Raw genomic sequence first — 20,652 nt, forward strand, 5'->3', positions numbered from 1 at the left:
TTCAAGACTGTAGCTCTTTACAGGAGTAGACAGCTCATCTTTCTCCATAAACAACCTATCATCAGCGCTCAAATAATCTATATTAATGTACATGTTAACAAATCTAAATCATGAACCATCTCTTCTCGACTGCAAAGCATGTATGAGGCTTTTGAGTTCTTTCTCTTACAAGATTTTGAAATCTTACTGATTTTTGGAAATATTTAACTTCTCTTTATTTTTTAACTTTCACATCACCGTTTTATAATCTCTTTTGGGGGGGGGCAGCCTCATCAACTGGACTTCAAGATCTATCGCTTACACACACACGTTTGAAAGAGGATATCTGTGTATGCATAATTACCTTTGCGTATCTCTCCATGAAATGAATGTGGTGGATTATGCAGGGGGTAAAGTAATACAATTTTTTAAATTAAAAAATGGACTTTATCACTAACTTTTGCAACTACATCTTAGACATGAAACATCTGTTTTAGCTACTCAGATTCTCCCCCTTTCTCTTGAACGTATGTTTATATTGGACTTTAAATGCTTGGTTTCTTTCATTCCCCTTCTGGGAAGCTTTTTTCCTCTCTCTTTTCTCTCTCTCTATTGCAGTAGTGCAAAGAAGCCCAAGCGGTGCTGTCAGGTTTGTGTTGGGGTGCCAACCTAGTGGATGGCAGCTCAAACCTACCAGCACCATCTCTGGTGAAAGATGAGGTTACCTCTCCCACAAAGCTTGATAACTTCGGACACTCTTTATTGGATGCTTTGCATCCACGTGGACTCGGCGATGGTGGACAGGGTGCAAGAACCGGTCACAGGAGCCCTGGGGGTGAAGTGGTGACAGAGCTTAGTTGTAGACTGAAAGTTCATTGCATAGAACCTCCCAGCTGCTCCGAGGGAGAAAGATGTGACTCTGTTTCTGTGAACAGGATAGCCAGGGAAACCCCATGGGGAAGGGCTGTTGGGTTCTCCAGGGTCACTATGTGGTGACATCCACTCAAGGACGGTGGGCTTGGTTGGTTGTGTGTTTTGTGGTATACTAGCCAGCTGTGTGCGTCATGCTTCTCCTTCAAGTTTATCATCTCATCTACTGTAGTTGCTCCCAATTGATTATAGTCTTCTGTGATCTGTGGTCGCATTGCCTCCTTCTATCAAGAAGGAACTAGGCTTCACCTCTGTCCTGTGGAGCAGCTGATGGCTTGGGCCACCGGCCATCTGTTACCTGCCCAAATGCTTAACCCACTGTGCTACTGCCACTCCTTGCAGGAAAAATGAAACTATTTATAAAATAATAGAAAATGTGAAATAGGTCTATTTTTCTTCCAGGGCGTTTAGTGTTTGGCTACCAGTAATGACTGTACTAATCTTGAGCTCCTCCTGCCTTGTTACGTCGCTAAGCTGCTTAGTGTCACTCTTGCATCTTGGACAAAAATGGCAAACTCTTTAGAAAGTAGCCATTTTCTCTTAAAGTTTATTCTCCTCTTTTGTACCTAGTACAGTGTTTTACATCCAGAAGGCTTCATAAGTACACTCTACCTGAATGAACTCATCTAATGGAAGTTCTCCATGAAAATTGATCATAGAAAGTATTTTATGACATTCAGTGTTGGTTTGGACTTTAATTTTCAGCCTGATGGGACAGAGTAGTTTATTAAATCATTAATACTGTGCATATGAAAAGTTTAACACCAACACTACTTTATCTGTTGTCTTTTTCTTCTCAAGTGAGAAACAGTGATCATTGTGCTGCTTGTGGGTTGAGAAACCTTGGTCTACTTCCTCACATAGATTTACAGGAGCGCTGTCAGGCAGAGGTAGCCTCTTCCAAACTTCTTCAAAGCATCCATTACCTTCAACATATCCAGAATCTAGATGTGCAAAGCATCTAAACAGCCACAGTTTCATTCCATTAGCTACCCCCCCCCCCCAACTCGTAGGAGTTACAGTAGGACTAACAACTGCCTAGCTGGTGTGTGGTGGGGATGAAATGAGGAAATTATATAAGTCAGTAAACACATGCCTGGTGCATAGTAGGTGTTCTGCTTCATTTAGCTTGCATATGTGTCATACTTCACGTAGGGCATAACTATAGTTCATAACTGCATAACTTCATAGCTACCGCTCCAGCCTTTACTCTGTCTCCTTGCAACAACAATGATGAATTGGAATTAAAGACGCGTCACTCCTCCCTCCTATTTCCTTGTCCCTTGATTATCTTTTCCCCTGCGAAGTTGTCTGCTGCTTCCTGCTTTGATTTTTGCATCTGATCTCTCTTCAAACCTTCAGCCCATTCAGGTCCCTTTTGTCTATGGCTCCTTGTTTACTTTTCTCTAAGCCCTCCTTTCTCTGCTTGACCTCCTGCGTGGGCACATGCAGACTCATGTGCCTGCAGTGTGGTTGGGGAGCCAGGTGGCAGCATTCCTTCCTCCCTGTGGCATGGGGTTCCTCATCTAAACAGCAGCTGCAATGCTGTTTCTTCTCAGGTGTTATTTATTACTCCGTGTGCTCTATAGAGCGACCTCTGTTTCCATGAGAAAGCATAACACACACAGACACACACACACACTTTTTAGCTCTAAAGTGCACAAAATTACAGGCCATATCAATGAATTTTTATTAAAGACACTCAGATGTCTAATTACCTCTCTTGTCAAGAAATAAACATCACTGATGCTCCTTCTTAGTCTCAGCTCCCACATGTTTCCCCAGAATGAATTCGCCAGTCTCTTGACGGCCAGCACTTTAGATGGATTTTCCTTTTATTTGAACTTACATGCATTAAAATCCATTCAGTTGTATGCATTAAAATATGCATTTGTGATAGTGCATGGTGCCTTACATTTATCACTGTGTATGTGTGAAGTTTTTTCATGTTGTATATAGCTTGTTCATTTTAATTGCCTCCTAACGTTCAATTAAAGGACCACATACTCCATTGTGTAGGCTCATGCTGCAACTTACTTTTCTGGTGTCTTGTTCATGTGCATTACGATTGTTCCATTTGGTCAACAGAAATAATGATGGTGTTAGCATTCTGTGTGTGTGTGTGTGTGTGTGTGTGTGTGTGTGTAGCCCACTGTAAATTAAACATCTTATTTTGCACCATTCCAGACGACTGCAGTTCTGAGGTAGCTAATAACCTGACTTTTGAGGCTTTTTCTGTTGTTTCCCCCAGTATATGTCAGCTATTTCTCTGAAGATAAAAAAGCACATGTTTTTATAAGTTTCACTACTAGTACAAAACATTTTAAATTCTGGAATGTTAAGAAATTGTATAGGGAAAATTTTCACATGGAAATTTGAAGTTTACATTAAATGTTAGTAGATATTTAAATAATGTGATACGTTAATAAAGTAATGCATGTATATATGACTTCTTCATAAAATTTAATTTACTGATTAGAATACTATTTCCCCACAGTTATCAAACTTGTAGAGTGCTTATATGTATAATGAACCAATCCTCTACGTGTGTAATTCAGTTGACAGATAATTTCAGTGTCCAAAATTAAGTAGACATTGATAGATCGATCTCACATCAAACTATCATAGTTATGATGCACATTTTTGGACAAAAATATCGCAAGAGCTCATTTTCCACTATCTGTTCTTTTAGATCTAGACTCTGCACCTCGAGCTACGATGATCTTGTTTTATTCATTTCAACTTAAGTAAAGGGAGGACCTGTGCATTGAGTTACTGTGTGTTCTGATTTGGTTTGCTGATATGCTGATGAGACAATTTTACCTTTGATTCTCCTGAGCCTAATTAATGCCAAGAGATTTGGGTGTTTCTCAAAGGGAAAACAATATGCAGAAATCTCCAAGTTCTAACATCTATTCATCTGATAAGGTTTTTATGTGTTCCTGCTCTATGGTTGGCTACTCTTTGTGGTAAAGGGCCATGTCATTCTCACCCAGCTTTTTAAAATCCTACATGCCCCACTTCCTCCATTAGGTTGCTTTATTGCTCTGTAGTTTGAAAATATCTTTCAACTGAATTACATAGTTGGAGGCATAAATGACCATAGTGTGTCATTGCCAATGATAAATATTGAACACTCGAGTTTCACGTGTATTGCACCTGAGAAAAGATCAAGAATCATCATTAACACACACACACACTTGTTGTTTGGTATTGTTGGGTCAATTCTGACTGACAGTGACGCTGTATAACAGAGTAGAACTGCCTTAAAGGATTTCCTAAGTAATTATATCTCTACTGACTATATAGTAATATTTTAAAGAATATATTCACATATGTGAATGGGTATGTGTGTTAGTCCAGGTAGACTAGAGAAACAAATAGACACTCATATGTGTATAAGAAAGCTTTATATACAAGAGCATTGGATATTGAGAAAATATCCCAGCCCAGTTTAGATCCAGTCCTTAAGTTTAATATTAGCCCATATGTCCAATACTAATTCCTCTTCAGACTCATGAAACACATGCAATGGCTCAGAATGCAGGAAGATCACAGGCCAGTGGGTGGAGAGTCTTGCGGATCCAGTAGCAGTAGAGGCATCTCAGAGCTGGTGTGGCTCTCTAAGTGGCTCCTCCAGCTCCAGGACTCTGTCTGCATCAGCGTAGCTCCATCAGGCTCATTTTCAGTGATGTCTCGCAGGGAATGAGTGTGTGTCCCACCTCCAATGAGCTATTTATCACCTTGGCAGCGGTTCTCAACCTGTGAGTCACAACCCCTTTGGGGGTTGAACGACCCTTTCACAGGGGTCACTCAATTCATAACAGTAGCAAAGTTATAGTTATGAAGTAGCAACAAAAATAATTTTATAGCGGGGCATCACCAAAACATGAGGAACTGTATGAAAGGGGCACAGCATTGGGAAGGCTGAGAACCACTGCCTTAGTGACTCCAAATGAGATCCTCAAGCTGCGACCTGATTGACAGGCTAAACTCCACCCCTTCGCTCTTACGTCTCAAATGGACAACAGATTATGTAACTACCACAGATATATAGTGATGTTTGGAATTGCAGTTAATCACATTAATAATTATCTATCTGATCTGGAGGACTTTATATTCCAGAAGGGCAGCTGAGAGCAAAAACACATTGTTACAATGTGGCATGTGGCAGGGACACAGAGAGGCATCAAGTACCCCAGTTGTTAAAGTGCCCCAGGTTTTGTAATGAAGGAGACTGACTTTTGTCTGCAAGCATTGGGATGGGTTTTGTGGAATTGATTATTCTACAAATGACATCCTTGTGAGCCAAGTGACACAGGGTAGACTCAAGTTTTTGATGAACATTATTCTGAAATGTTTCCATTCACAGAGTGGTCTCTTGTACGTTTCTTAGAGCGGGGCCTCGTTTATATGTCTGTGCGCAGTCTTGAAATGTTCCTTCAGAAGATTGGAGAGAACCTGTGAGAAATGTTACAGGAAACCAAGGTTTGTACTCTTTCACCTTGAACTCTTCCATGTGTTAGGTCTCTGCCCGAGGCATGGGATTTAACTGCTCCAAGCGGTAGGTACTTAATCTATAACGTTCGAACAATAGCAGTACCCTGTTCAAAGAATTCTAAATCAACATGAAAATCAAAGGCGAGTGGAAAAATCTCAAATGAGAGTGCACTTTTGGCACCGTGGCTGGCTCAGAGTAATGCGCCACACATTCCTTATTACATACCAATTAAGGGCAGATTCTGTCGCCCAGTTTCAAGATTGTCAGCCTTAAAAAGGAGTTTAGCTGTGATATTTAGTTCCTGTCATCGTCGAATTAAATTTTGAAAGAACTATTTGTATAATATCTAGTATCTGGAATCATAGCTATTTCCCCCACTCCCCACTCTACGATGACAGGTTTCACAGCAAGATGGACTGAGAAAAGAAATGATTAGTTTGGAAGAAAATGATGAAAAATCTTTTCTATAGGGTGTGTGGGTTTGGATAGGTTCTTAAGTGTATATTCAAGTTGAAAGTGAAGATTGTCGACGTTGCTGATATAAATAAAATAGTTGTTTAATGTGACCGTATTTCTGCCCCGACATAAGTTCTGCACTTGTAGACGCAAATATCAGGTCACCAAGTCACTATTCTTCGTCTCATGTGTAGTATTCTAGGTAGCACCGGTGGGACCTAGGAATTACCTGGACATATGGTCTCTCTGTAGGGTTGTGCTTCACTGTGGCCTCAACTCCGTATCCGACTTTGTGTTTCAAATTAATTCTGTGCTTTAGATTGACTTTGGAAATTATCCAGTCTGCTTGGTTTGTGTTGGTTTCTTTGTAAATCTTTTATTTTAATTTCTTTTCTACATTGTCCAGAAAAATGAGTCAGAAGGACGTTAAGGTTGTAGACCATCCCACCAAACTAATACCACCAAACCCATTGCCCCCGAGGAGTTGATTCCAACTCCTAGTGGCCCCATAGGACACAATAGAACTATCTTTTTGGGTTTCCGAGTCTGTAAATCTTCCTGGGACTAGAACACCTCATCCTTGTCTTTCAGAATACCTAGTGGGTTCGAACTGCTCATCTTGAATTTAGCAGTCCACAACATCACTTAGTATGCCACCTTGTCACCCAGACAGTATCACAAAGGCGGGGTGGGGACAGGGAGGCGGTTGTAATCTAGGTCCACAGGAAAAAAAAATACATAAAATCCAAATTAACCACTCTGGAATTGATTGTAGTAAATGGCAGTGAGTCTGTTAGCTTCGCAATGAAACTGGGCTCCCAGGAATGTCAACGGCTGTCACTTTCCTGAGAAACACAGCACAGTCGTTAAAGCTCTTAACTGCTAGTGGAGAGGTCGGTGCCTCGAGTCCACTGGCTGCTCCTAAGGAGAAAGGCGTGGCAGTCTGCTTCCACAAGATCACAGACTACGGAACCTTCTGGTGTAGCTCTACTTTGTTCTCAGTGACGGCCTTTAAAGTCTTAGCAGAGGTAGGTCACAAGCTGTTCTTTTCCCCTCTCGGGTCCGACTTCCCGAGTTTCCTTATTCCTATTCCTGGAGGCAAACCTGGGGGCGGACGAGACTGAGGGGGTTGGAGGAAATGGGACTTACAAATAACTAGGTAGAAGCAAATGAGCTGGATGTACGCTATTAGGTAAGACGTTCGGGCATTTGAAAACCCCTGACTATAAATTAAATATGTGAACTCCAGATCCCTCTTGGGTTTGGGAACTGCTTTTTGCATACTATAGCTCATGAAATACTTCAAAACATTAAATGACTACTTCCCCTCTTTCGGTTCCAGGCATAATTAAAGAAAATACTATCTCTGTATTATTTAAAATATATCAAATTGATTCTAATCAGATAGAATTTTAAGTTATTGCCAAGATATGAGACAAACTTGCTAGCATAGGGGTCTTAGTTGATGTCTACACAAATGATCGCTGCAAACAAAGTTGGGGTTTCTTTCGACCATGATAGCCGCCTCCAAGGGTTTAATCCAGATAGAAAATCGGGTTTAGATCCCTAGGTGTGTAATGGAGCACAATCTAGACAACTGCGGTCACGATGGACATGGGTGTTCACCTGCTGCCTTGTTTTCCCGCTCAGGTTCGAACCTGGTTGCCATTCTGCGCTGTTGCACATTCTGTAAAACGGTGGTCCGTGCAAATACATCCCGGGCTTCTTTAAATGCTGATAACCAGGCTGAGAAATGACAACAACATGCTCCCGTAAAGGTTCCACTTGGGAGTTGAAGCATCTTAATTTTCCTGCCAGGTTAATGAGGAATACTGTTTCTTTGAAAACTGCCGCCCTTTGCTTTAAAACATTAGTTCTGTTTCTTTCTTGGGAGGCCCTGTTTAGCACACCATCTCCCTTCTGGGCTCAGCAGAACATTAGTTTTATTGGGTAAGTGGCATTATGTGACATGAAGCCAAATAAGATTGGGAAATTCCAATCCAAATTGAATAGACTTCCCCCCTCCTTCAGTGCCTAGGATTTCTCAGAATCTTAATCCTTAATATACTTTGTGGATATGTGAGGAGGGGGTATAATGTATACAGTTTCCACTAAACCTAATTTGACCATAGAACTGCCTTACATCCCCCCCCCCCCCCTGCTTGAGGCTACGATCATGAGAAGAACATTGAGAAAAATCTTGGGATTTCTTGTCATCTGTCCTCAAACAATTAAGCCGCAGTAAAAGCCCAGACAGAGTTCAGCTAAATTTGGGAAGGCCTAAGCAGAAAGTTCTGAATTAATGGTTTTGCTTGATTTTGTTTTGAATGCTATTTTAATTTAGATGAAGCTTTCAAGTTTACTACCTACCCCAAATTGTGCCGGGATTTGGGATGTTCTTTTTCTTCTCCATGTATAAAACGTTTCTCATCTTATGAAACAGGAAGTATCTTGTCTCTGCTCAAAAGTTGCCTTCCAGTATAGCTTTTCTTAGGAAGAAATTTTTTAAAAAGAGTACTTTTATTTGGGGGGAAAAATACAATGGACGTATAAATAAAAGAGGAAAAATGATCCCCATTCGTGTGTGTGATTTGTTTTTATAAGACAGAAAAAAAATGAGCTAGATTAGTTAAATCAGCAAGCAGTAAGTACTAAATAGGGTATGTCTGTTTTGTGTATTTATGATGTGTCGTAAAACATCTCTCAGTGCTGTTCATTAATTTATATGCATGAAAATAAATCTAAACTCAGAACAAAGACTCCTGCCTTCTTGGCCCTTATGTATATCAAAGCTCTGAATGGCTGGCTGACTGCTTTCCCTTGCCTGGACTCAGTGGCTGCTTCCTCATGGTGTGTGCGAGCTTTACTTGTTGGCTGTCTCACTCTCCTGCAGAGGTTACTTGCCAAGCCCGGGGTCCTTAGAAAGGTGTTAGGACCCACTTGATGGCAGCTGGAGTAGATTCAGGCTTGGGCACACAGGTCCAGGAATGGGTACATGGTTTATGACTTAGTTTGTGAGTTTCCTGTTGTTGCTTTTTTTTTTTTTAAGGAGGGAAAGTAGCCTGAGATACAGCATGCATACCTTCTTCCCTTCGAATCCTTTGTGTCTTTATATTTTTAAATACATCACCAGGCTAAGTTCTCAAGCAGTGTATACAACACTTGTGTCTGGTTTATTGTTCTTTAAAAATGGACAGCAACAATAAAACAAGCATAAATTTTGCCTTATAGACTCAATTAATGAGTGAGGACAGTGCATTCTCATTAAATAAATTATCTTCGTGATGCGCTTCTATTAGATTCAGTATTGTGTGTGTGTGTGTGTGTGTGTGTTCAAAGTGACCAAAAAAGGATTTGTGGTGGTTGATGTGGTTTTCTTATAAGAAGATTGAGAATTGATATTGGAATGGACATAAGAGTCGGGATTTTCTTTCTTACTGAATAACCAAAGAGACCCGAACCCACAGCCATTGAGTCAATTCTGACTCATAGCAGCCCTCCCTCGGGTTTCCCAGATTGCCAGTCTTTATGGGAGCAAGCTCATCTGTCTCCGTCTGGTGTGTTTGAACAGCCAGCCTTGTGGTTAGCACCCCAATGCCTAACCTTCAGGTGTCCTTTTTCAGTGAAATAGCAGCTGGAAAGGCAGACAAAGCAAAGCCAGACATGATCTCCAGCTGCCACATAGTGACTTTACACTCAAAGCGTCCCCCTGTGTGTTACAACACTGGATTTTCCAGTGAGTGATGTTGGGAAGTAAATTGCCATGTCTTTCTACTGAGTGGACTTCACCCATTCACCCTTTGGTGAGCAGCATGGGGCCGTTCGCACCACCCAGGGCTCCCTGTAATATACAAAGAGGTTTTTTCAGCAAATGCTCCTAAGAAATTCAAAGGCATTCCTAAGAAGCACCGCACTGGGGACTATTTTTGTTATCAGTGGAACCTAATTAACATACAAATACATTGTCAATTCACATCATAACTATCCAGATAAATGGAGGCATTTAGACTTTTCTAGAGGCTACTCCTTTTGGACTGAAGCGCTATGTTTGGCCCCTGTCCCAGGGACCGGTTAAAATATTTGAAGGGTAACAATGAAGTTGAGCCTGGCCCATGTGCAAATGCAAAAAATCAGCTGAGCTTGTTTGAATCAACAGTTGTCATTGTAGATTATTTAAAAAATTTTTTGTGAGGAAAACCTGTTCATGTATGGGGAAAATGAATAGTAACGTTTCTCAATTTGCTTAGTGAAATTGTGATCTTATTCAAATCAGAGTTTTCCATGCATTTGCCTCCCACCTGTTAGGAAGGGGAAGAGAGTCAATTCCTCTCCCTTTTTGATAATGCATAATGTACACTTGCTCACTTTTCATTATCCCATAGAGCTCTAGCATGAAGTCCTTTGAAAGCAGTATGTTTTATCCTCTTCTTATAAATGTTACTTCATTTGCATGAAATCCTTTCTCTAACATGTATGTGTATATGCATGTATATATAATATGTTTAACCCACAATACCATATATCATATATTAATATAGATCCCAAGTGGGTCTGCATATATTCATGTTGATTTGAAGACTCATTTTGGGTCATGTGACATAATGACTTGCCAGACTATCTGCTTTTCCTAGACACGTACATTTGAAACGAGATAGTTAAAATGTGGCGAGCATAGCCGGATGAGTAAAAGCCTAATAAAATGTGTTTGGGCCAGCATCAGGCCTCTCTGAAATAGGATATCTAAATAGTGTGCATTTTAGAGAGGCTTGGGTGAGTCCAAGGGTCCAGATGACTATTAATGAGCTTCATGCTCTGAAGCATATGCTAATAGAAGTGATCACTTTGGATTAATTTGATGTGAATTAATAAGAGGTTTATTTGATGGGAGTTGTTTGAAGGTGATGACATTTAAATCTCAACAGGATTTAAGATGTCCCAAAATACCTTTAAAGATTCAGGAACAATGAATTCAGTGAGAAGTAAATGAAATAGAACTGGATAGTGAAGAACAGGATCTGACATTGGATTTATGAAGTTTGAAGCAATTTACAAAAAATGCAACTTACCATTGAAGAATTGCCCTGGAGCCTAAAGAAATAGAAAACGTTTAAACTCCTTCAGTAATTCTTGGGTTTGTGAATTGGATAAATAGTGTTTCCTTGCATTTTATAGTTCACTTAAGCAATCTGATTTTGATCTGTATATGTGGAGTAGACAAGAATCAAGCTATCCCCCCCTCTTAACCCAATGAGCAAACACATATGTTCTTAAAAAATGGAACTTTATATGTTGTTCATATGGAAGCTATCTAGTTTGCTATAGGCCCAAGACCTGACCTTTCTTTTATTTTGCTATCACTTGCTTAATACTTGAAATTCTTTGTGGGGGACTTTTGATCAAAAGAAACAATTTGTGATTCTTTTTTCCCTTTCTTTTAAATAAAAAAATAAAAGGGACATGGAATGTATAATTAATAACTCAGTGCTCTTTGGCCAGTGATATAAATAATCATGGAAAAATATCTTCATTAAGGAAAAGACCATCATGACTTTTTCTTTAGTACTAAGCTTTGATTTCCAACACTTTGTTATCTAGAAAAACAAAAAGTCAACCTAGTATATGTTATGAAAATAAGAAATGCTACTTATAATAAAAATCATACTCAGCAGGATTGGAGGCTGACTTCAGATTACATGGCCTTCCTACTCCATAACCCTAGCACACATACATGTGTTACAATCTTGTCCAGAATAAGTGTGTGCACCGTATAATATATGTATGTATACCGGACACTCAGATCTCTGCAAACATACTTGTTTCTTTTGTACACGAGTTTTAGTTTTCTTTGAGAAAGATGATTTCTGAATAATTTTTGTGTGTGTGTGTTTTAAAAATATCCTTCTTTAGATGAGAATAACAGTATGGCCGTCTTGTTTCATGGGTTCGGCATGAGGTTGATGGCAAATATACACTTGGTGCCTGAATAAATGCCGAGAGGAACGAAGGGCTGTATGAATGGTTGGCACCAGCGATTTAGGCCGACTTTACTTGGTGGTGGTTTAATATTTTATTGTCTTTTAACAAAAATCGGCTCAGGGTTTTCCAAGGTAACACAAAGTGCCTAAACCATTAACCAGAGCCATTGTAGAGGGACAGAGGTTCAGAGGGTAGGTTAGAAATCATTTATTCTAAGCCTCCTATTATGCAATGAAGACGTTAAGTCCGGAGCAGTGAAGGGACTTGCTTTTGATTAAGTTGGCCCGAGATCTGAATCTGATCCAGAACCAGGGGCTCAAGATTGCTCCACTCCTTTTTAGGCTTCTGCCACCTTCGGATCCTTTACTTTGTTTTCAGTTAAGCTGCGAGAGCGAAGGCTTCGGGTTCTCATCTGAAGCAAACCTTCTGAGTTCTCGGCAGCGTTGAGTGGATGGATATGTTTGCTGCGCTCTTTTTAAAAATTAACTGATCGCTGGTGATGGTTGAATAATTCATTTCACGATTTTGTTGCAAGGTAATTCCGAGAGATGTATGTAAGTGTAATGGATCAATTATCTTATGTATATATGTGAAGTGAAATGAAATCATTAAGTGGTTAATTTGAGGCGACTTCAAACTATTCATGGGAAAGTTCCATTTTCTTCTAATTCCATTTTTCCAAGAACATTTTGAAGCACCTTCGTATCTAGCTAGGCAGTATTAGAAACTTCACCTCCTCTTTGATGTGGAAAGGAAGGCTGGTGGCACAGTGAGTTAAGCACTGCATCACGGACCAAATGATGGATAGTGGCGCCCCAATGTGCGCCAGCAGGCCCCCCTGCCTGGCCTCCCTCTTGTTCCTCTGTTTCAGTCCAACGCAGCAGCCTCAGTGCCATTCCATCTTGTCAAGGGTCTTCCGCTTTGTTGTTGACCGTCTGCTTTGCCATGCAGGATGTCTTTTCCAAGGACTACACCTGTTTGATGGTAATGAGGGAGTCGGTGGTCTCTTGGTAACCCCTAACGAGTAGTTCCACTCTGCTCTGTTGGGTCGTTGTGCGTTAGAATTTACTCTGTGACAGTTGTGTGGTCGGCTTGTTGCTGTGATCATGCCACCGTGATGGCATGAGTCACCGTCTCGTAGAGATGTTAAAGAACATTCCTAAAAAAATAACATTGGTCGCAGAATTAAGATCGAAGTTGATTATTTCCATTACATCCATTGTTTAAGTGACACTAGAGTATATTATCCTATGACTTCTTATAATAATAAACTTTTTTCTAAGAGATGATAAGATGTTTAGATTAAGCTTTGTCTTAGAAGAAGTCTGGTTAGTTGAGAGTAGAAATACATGCTGTTTGAAGATGCAATGTCTTACATCTCAATGTAATGAAAATGAATACATATAAAGCATTTCCCAGGGGCTGCATGTATTTTAACACGCTTAAATGTCTTAGCCCTTAATGCATATTCGCAGTACATGATTTGCTTAAGGTAAGTACACAACTTTATATGTAAATGGAAAGGAGCCCTGGCTAAGAGTTTCACTGGTGACATAGCGGTCAGTGGTTCTAATCCACCAGCCACTCCACCTTGGACGCACCGAGGGGCCGTTCTGCTCTGTCCCGTAGGGATGTTGGGAGTAGACTGGATGAAAGGGATCATACAGATAGAGGATGGTCTAACAGTGGGAGTGGGCATAATCACCATCAGAGGACAGTTTTGAATCTCACAATTAGAAAACGGAAAGCAGCCACGTCAAACGTGGGGTTAGTTTACCGGGTGGTAAATGGCTCCTACCCAGAAGGTGGGCTGTAGGAGCCCACTTGGAGCACAACTCTACTGTGACGCTTGTGGCATCACTGTGGGTTGCCTTTGACTGCTGAGCAACTGGGGTGTGTGTGTGTGTGTGTGTGTGTATTCACACTTTGTTATCTAAAATAGTCGCCTATAGTGCACCTACATTGGCATTTTGAACTTAATTTTTTTTGTAGTTTGTATGAAGGATATTGCCATGCAAGGGAATGATACAGTTTACAATAGATTTGTCCAAACTGAAGCCTAAGGCCCCTTCGTGTGGTTTAGGCGATGCGTGGTAGACTTTCCCCTAGCGCAGCCTTCGCGGATGCTCGTGGATTGAGAGCTTTGTGAGCCCTACTTTCCACCGTAGGTAAGTATTGTAGATATTAAAGTGGAGGGACTTGAGACGTAATTAAGATCACCCACACCACCGTCTGTCATCAGCAGAAATAAATACTTCTTTTAGAATCCTTTCTATCACGCTCCTACTTCGCTGCTTCCTTGAGGCCCCGGGGAGGGATGGGCTTTGAAGTGGCTCATTGTGCTGGGAGCGGAATGTCTTTTAGAGGTGATGCACTGATGCACTGAAGCAGGTTTGCACCATTTAGGAAGGCAATCTTTTTTCCTCTTTGTTTTTCAGATGTGCAGATGAGCTCTCCTGAAAGGTCTTCTGAGTCTTCAGGGCTTCTCCTCAGACAATTGCATTAGCTTCCTGCTAGTTGACTAATAGAATTAATCATTGTAAACAGCACTCTAAAGCCACATGCCTTATGAAGTCAATGCTGGGTATGATTTTACAAGTATGTGATCCATTTTTTCCGTGAAAATGTTAACTGGGGACGTTCTTGGCACACAGGGAACTCTGGTGCGACCTGTCATTTGACTTGGAGCTGATAACGTGAGGGTGGCTATAGTCTTATAGCATCTAACTTATGGCTTCCTCGGGGAGTCTCTTCCACTGAGAAGTATTGCAAATGTGCTTATATTTACACAATATGTCATTCTGAAAAATCATGGTGATATAATTCTAGTATGTTTCCCCCCTATAATGACTTCAAAGTATAGTCAACAAATTAACCGCATTAACAAACAACAACAAAAGAGAACATTCTCTACTCCCATCCAACAAAAAAAATAAAACCCAATGACCTTTCAGATAGTTCTTTGAAGTTTTAGCAGTTTAACATTCTTTGTAATGTATATTATTAAAGGCTCTATTCAGCATAAGGGGTCAATGAGTCATGTGTGATCTTAAGTCTGCAGTAGGGTGGAAGTCTGCAATTTGCAAAGATAATCATTTAATTATAATGCGATTTCTCATAGGCATTAAGGATGTTGATTGAGTAGGTATTAAACTATGACCCAGTGCATCTTTTGAGGATAGCAATAAATTGGCCAGCTACAAACTTTGTTTTGTTCTGAAAGACAGTGTATTGATTTCCATATCAACATATTTATACCTAGTCACTCTTAAAATAGTTTGCCTAGGTTCCATTAATATAGGAACATTGCCATTTTTCTGATCCCCATGGGATTTAAGCAATAGATGGCCACAACTATCACCTTTTCATTATGATGGAGGATGATCCGAATCCATTAGATGATTAATTCCTCCTTTAGTCGTGGAGCTTACAGCCCTGTAGGGTTTTTATCCTTTCTTGTAACCTTATTTATTTGGTGAAATCGTTTTGCTCACGAGTGAAAAGGATGAAATATGAATAGCACAGTTATTCAGCATTTGTCCAGCATAAGATTCTTTGGTAACTGTTGATGTAGATAGTATGTAAGATGGGAAAAATAAGCAGGGAATCCTGGAGGGAAAGGTAGAGTTGCTCCCCCATGGATCACATGTGTGTGTGTAGATGTGCTATTGGTGTGGAATAGGAAGTCCTTCTCTCTAGGACAGAGTAGGATAGTACTCCCTTTACTAAAATGCTTGCTTTTTAAGATAAGCAACTTTTTAAGCTTCCTCTCCTTTTTTCGTTTCTTGCTTCTTTTCCCTTTGTTCATTAAGGATAGCATTGCCCTCTGGTCCTTCCCTAAGTGAGTCCAAGTCCTCAGGTGCTGGAGTCCCTTGGGAATGCTTGGAGGATAGAGAGCTCCTGAAAAGTAAACACAGCTAAGACATTGGAGTGCAAACGACCTTAAAGGAGGAAATTGGTTTACCAGGTTTTCTTTTGTTGTTGTTGTTTTGAAATGATTGTTACCTCCCTCAGTTCATTTGGAAGCTTCATTACTTCAAGGGCTTCCTTGTCATTGGAACCTCAGTCTGGTGAATGTGGGTATTTTGTTGTTCCAGGAGTGAGCTTTTATAGCCAGTTGATTAATACCATCATCCCTGTGGAAGAGCTGGGTGCTTTCTTAAAGGCAATTATACGATATTTTTGATATTACTCAACCAATGAGAATCTTGACCCTGTGATCAATCTCACCTACTTTAGTGCAAGTTTGTTTAGACAGTGACTCATCGGATCATAACTTTGCTTGGCCTGCTTTTCAGAAGCAAAGGTACACCCAGCGACCAAGAGCCAGTGTGGATCCTCTGCACCTGGGAGAGGTCACAGATGCAAACGAATAAAGTGTGTGACCAATTTCAATGTTCTCAGGACATTTTGTCTAATCGTGTAGTGCAACGAACTCTGTTACATCTGTCGCCTGGGAGAGCTGGCCAGTAAAGAAGCCCTGTTTTGTTAGTCAGACCCAGGTGAAGGAAGGTTTCCCCCAGACATTTGGGGGGATGACTTGGCACAGGGCAAGATTTTGCCCGGCTGATTCAGGAACAGAGGCCACGAAACCCAATCCCCAAGAGCCTTTGCTTCTGCAGTCTTTTATTGAAATAAGTTGTTTCTCTCTCTCTCTCTCTCTCTCTCTCTCTCTCTCTCTCCATCTTGTTGTTTCTTCTTTCTCTTTCTCTTTTGTGTTCTCATTGATTACATACCGGGAGAGAAACCTGTTGAGAATTCTTTCTTACTTTGACCCTAGCCACTGTCAGTGAGCAGCTCACACAGTGAGCTGGCATGTCGAGGGCCATTGGTGATACTTGACCATTTTGAGTGAGAAAAATGATGCTCCAGGGCCTGCCTACCTTCATATTTGAAGTGGGTGAACGTCCCATGTGTTCCGATGACAGAGCTGATACACTTCATCAGGTTGTGCTTGGGGATTTAAAGTTTGGGTAGTGTCTCTATCCTACTGGATGATAACAGCCCCAAACTAAAGCCACGACTGTGGAGCCAATTCCAACTCAAAGTGACCCTTGTCTAGGACAGAGGAGAGCAGCTCCTTGGGTGTCTGACTGTGAATCCTTGTGCTGAAGGATCCACCCACCCCCGCCCATTGTGACAATTTTTTGGACGGTAACAAGGGAGATTTCCTGTCCCAGGAGGATTTCCATGGGAAACCGTATCCCATCCAACCACCAGCCCCGATCATGCCTCTTCAGACTTCTTTTTGTTCCTCGAATTCACACATGCTTATAGTCCTCTGAGGATGTCAATATTGCCATTTGGAAGTGATGTAAATAGAATTGTGTTCCAACCCCCAAGCCCCCAACCAAACCAAACGTCCTGCCACTGAGTCATTCCGACTTGCAGTAGCCCTATACGATGAAGAAAGTTGGCCCAGTGACTTTCTGAGAATGTAACACCGTACTTCCCAGGAGTAGAGATTCCCATCTTTCTCTGGTGGAGCAGCTGGTAGTCAGTAGGGAGAGAGAAACCGCACCATGAGTAGTGTGTGGACCTCGATAAAGGATGAGTCAAGAAACAGTTGCTTCCCACTTTCATACTTTTGTTTAATAAGGTTGCTTGCATTCATCGTGATAGCTTGAGACTCACCTTCATGTCTGTTGCGTGCATTTTATATAGGATCTGACGTGTATAAATCTAGAAGCATATACGTATATGTCTATCACTGACGAGTTACATTGGTCAGGATTCTAATTTGACAGGCAAGAATAATAGGTAATCGGAAGGATGAAGCTAATACATCTGAATCCTTCAGTATTCCTAAACCCATTAGGAATCAAAACGATCCACTCTTGGGGACAAAAGTATTTCTCGATGTATGTTAGATGCTGTAATCTCTAATTTTTGAAACATTTAAAATGGGCTCCCCTCCACCCAACCCCCCCCGGAGGGATAGTGTGTTACTCATATTGGAAGACATTTAATAGAATAAATAAAATAGTTTAGAGTTGCTTACTGTGTCGGTAACTTTCATGTGACCCTGCATCTGCCTTTTCCTTCCATTTGCACAGATATGGTCCGGAAAAAGAACCCCCCTCTGAGAAACGTCGCTAGTGAAGGCGAGGGCCAGACCCTGGAGCCGATAGGTACGGAAAGCAAAGTATCTGGAAAAAGCAAAGACTTTTCTGCAGATCAGATGTCAGAAAATACGGATCAGAGTGATGCTGCAGAACTAAATAATAAGGAGGACTCGAGCTTGCAAGTCGCAGATCCTTCTTCTAGCAGGAAGAAGGATGTGAGAAGCTCAGTCGTGAACGAGAAGGCTGGCTTCAACGATGAAAACCCCAGTAAGGGAGGAGCCCAACCCTCCTTTCCGCGTGATGCGGGGACAGACAGAAATATGTTGGCTTTCTCGCCTCCAGCTGTTGGGGAAGCCTGTGAGCCTGTGAAGTCTTCTCAAAGAACAGACACAGGTGACCCTCAAGATATGGCTTGCACCCCACCAGGGGATTCATTGGAGACACAGGATGATCATAAGATGTCGCCCACGGCTACAGAGGAAACAGGGCAAGCGCAGAGTGGTCAAGCCAATTGCCAAGGCTCAAGCCCGGTTTCGGTAGCCTCAAAAAACCCACAAGTGCCTTCAGATGGGGGTGTGAGACTGAGCAAATCCAAAACTGACGTACTGGCGAATGACAACCCAGACCCGGCACCTCTGTCTCCAGAGCTTCAGGACTTTAAATGCAATATCTGTGGATACGGTTACTATGGCAATGACCCCACAGATCTGATCAAGCACTTCCGAAAGTATCACTTAGGACTGCACAACCGCACCAGGCAGGATGCTGAGCTGGACAGCAAAATCTTGGCCCTGCATAACATGGTGCAGTTCAGCCATCCCAAAGACTTCCAGAAGGTCAACCGTTCTGTGCTTTCTGGTGTGCTGCAGGACATCAATTCTTCGAGGCCTGTTTTACTAAATGGGACCTACGATGTGCAGGTTTGTGCTTTGTATTGTGATCTCTGTGTACAATCAAAGACATTAGTAATGAAGGGCGAGTTGGCGCGTGGGCGATCAACCCCATGTCCCCAACTGCAGAAAGGTCCTCTGCTGGATCCAGCAGAAGAGACGGACATGTCCCATGCCTTTTGCCCTCAGAGGCGCTTTTATGGTGTTACTAACCTGTCATCGGGAGAACCAGTCCCCACGTTTCCATTAGCTCGGCAGGACCTCTTTTGTCGACTAAGCTGAGCTTCCTATTTCTGGACATACTTCACAGCAATTTGGTGTTTTCACAGTCTTCCAAATATGGCACTGATTTATATGGTTCTCATGATAATAACATGCCTTGCTTTCATTTTAGATTATAAGGCTGGTCTTTCTGTCAGGGTCTTTCCTGTGTCTCGGTTTAGGATATGATTTTATACTCAGCTGGACACCAAAGTGAAGTAGATTTAAGTCACATTGAAGGTTGAAGCGAGAGAGACTCCCGAAAAAAAAAACTAATTGTCGTTGCCTGTTTGGAAATGGAATGTTATATTGATTAGAAATAAGTCCAAGTGATGCTAAGCATTAAAGACACAAAAATGACCTTGGTGCAGTCTAAGCAAGCATTGCTTTCCACATTTCAAGAAAATGGCAATAATTTATTAAAGCATTTAATCATAATAAGATTTAGGTTTTTATTAAAACTGACAAACCTTTTTGATCTACCTTTCAGTCTTCAGTTCACAGCATATGTGAAGTGGGCAAAAGAAAAAAAAACTCGTTAGAACTTCGAAGAGAATGCAAAGTGGAATTGAGTCTAAAGAATATTCATTTAAGTTTAGTAATTTCAGTGTAGAAGAAACTCCAAGTTATCCTGAGAAAGTGTATTTATTAGTTCGGCCACAGTTGAGATAACTTGCTGTGTGATTAGGCCGGTGGGATTTCAAACATAGTAGACTTAGATTCATCTTCTGTAGGGTCGAATAAAGATGTATCTGAGAATGAGTGAAGTCACACCCCACACATTTGACCCACCAAATCTCTGAACATATGGGTCATATCATCAGCTCCATAATGCGGCACGTTTGTCTTAGACCTCCGTTGACCAAATGGCAGCACACTAATCCAGGCTGAGGGGTGTTGAAGGGAGTCCACTCACAGGGAGTGGACATAGTTTGGTGATACTGGTAGGGAGAATCCGAAGAGAATTGCTAAGTCCTTGGAATGTCAGAATAGCACTCTCCTCTCTGGGAGGGACTCTAAAGGAGAAGTCAGCTTCCTCTTCATAAAGTTCTCCAAAAATTCCCTCTTACTCTGTGAATTTCCACAAATAGAATTATTTCTGTGGAGCACCAACTTAAGCTAACATAGTTATTATTCACAAAGGCTGCTTGCTCTGAACTGCTGTCTTATTAAAGATCATTTCACTGTCGAATGTCAGATATACTCTGCCGTCAGACTGTGATTGGGAAGCAAATACGTGTCCCAGATAAAAGAGGGTTGGAAGTGAATAATGTCAGTATGAGAAACGGTGTTTTATAATTAGCAAGTAATATGATGTTAATACCTGGATTTCCGGCAGGAGTTTCAGCTTGCTCACTCCGGGGACAACATCAGAAGGAAGCTGAGCCAGACTGTCAGGAAGGCTCTCACACGAAGATTATGGAGGCCTATATTTTGGAAGAATTCAGATTTTTAAACACACTTCCATTTCCCCCCAAACAGTTATTTGTTAGGCTCTTCTTGGTTATTTATAGTAAAGTTTATGTTTGGGCAGAACGAGCTGGACACTTTTCCTGGGCAGTGATTTTAGAAATAAAACAGATGTGTTGGGCTA

The 20,652-nt window shown here is 41.3% G+C and overlaps 1 protein-coding gene across 4 annotated transcripts in view; it reads left to right on the forward strand.

The window, feature by feature from the left end:
- The window catches only part of TRPS1 (transcriptional repressor GATA binding 1), a 260,400-nt gene that overhangs the window by 30,567 nt on the left and 209,181 nt on the right, over nucleotides 1-20,652 (forward strand). For 2 of the 4 annotated variants that reach the window (XM_075549349.1, XM_075549348.1), the window contains exon 2: nucleotides 17,899-18,827. In XM_075549349.1, the coding sequence (XP_075405464.1) occupies nucleotides 17,901-18,827 (927 nt within the window). In that variant the 5' untranslated portion in view covers nucleotides 17,899-17,900. Of the gene's footprint in view, nucleotides 1-14,280; nucleotides 14,441-17,898; nucleotides 18,828-20,652 lie in introns of those variants that run through there. The other 2 variants (XM_075549346.1, XM_075549347.1) reach the window with 2 other exon arrangements.

Source organism: Tenrec ecaudatus, chromosome 5 (assembly GCF_050624435.1).
Source record: "Tenrec ecaudatus isolate mTenEca1 chromosome 5, mTenEca1.hap1, whole genome shotgun sequence".
Lineage (NCBI taxonomy): Eukaryota > Metazoa > Chordata > Mammalia > Afrosoricida > Tenrecidae > Tenrec > Tenrec ecaudatus.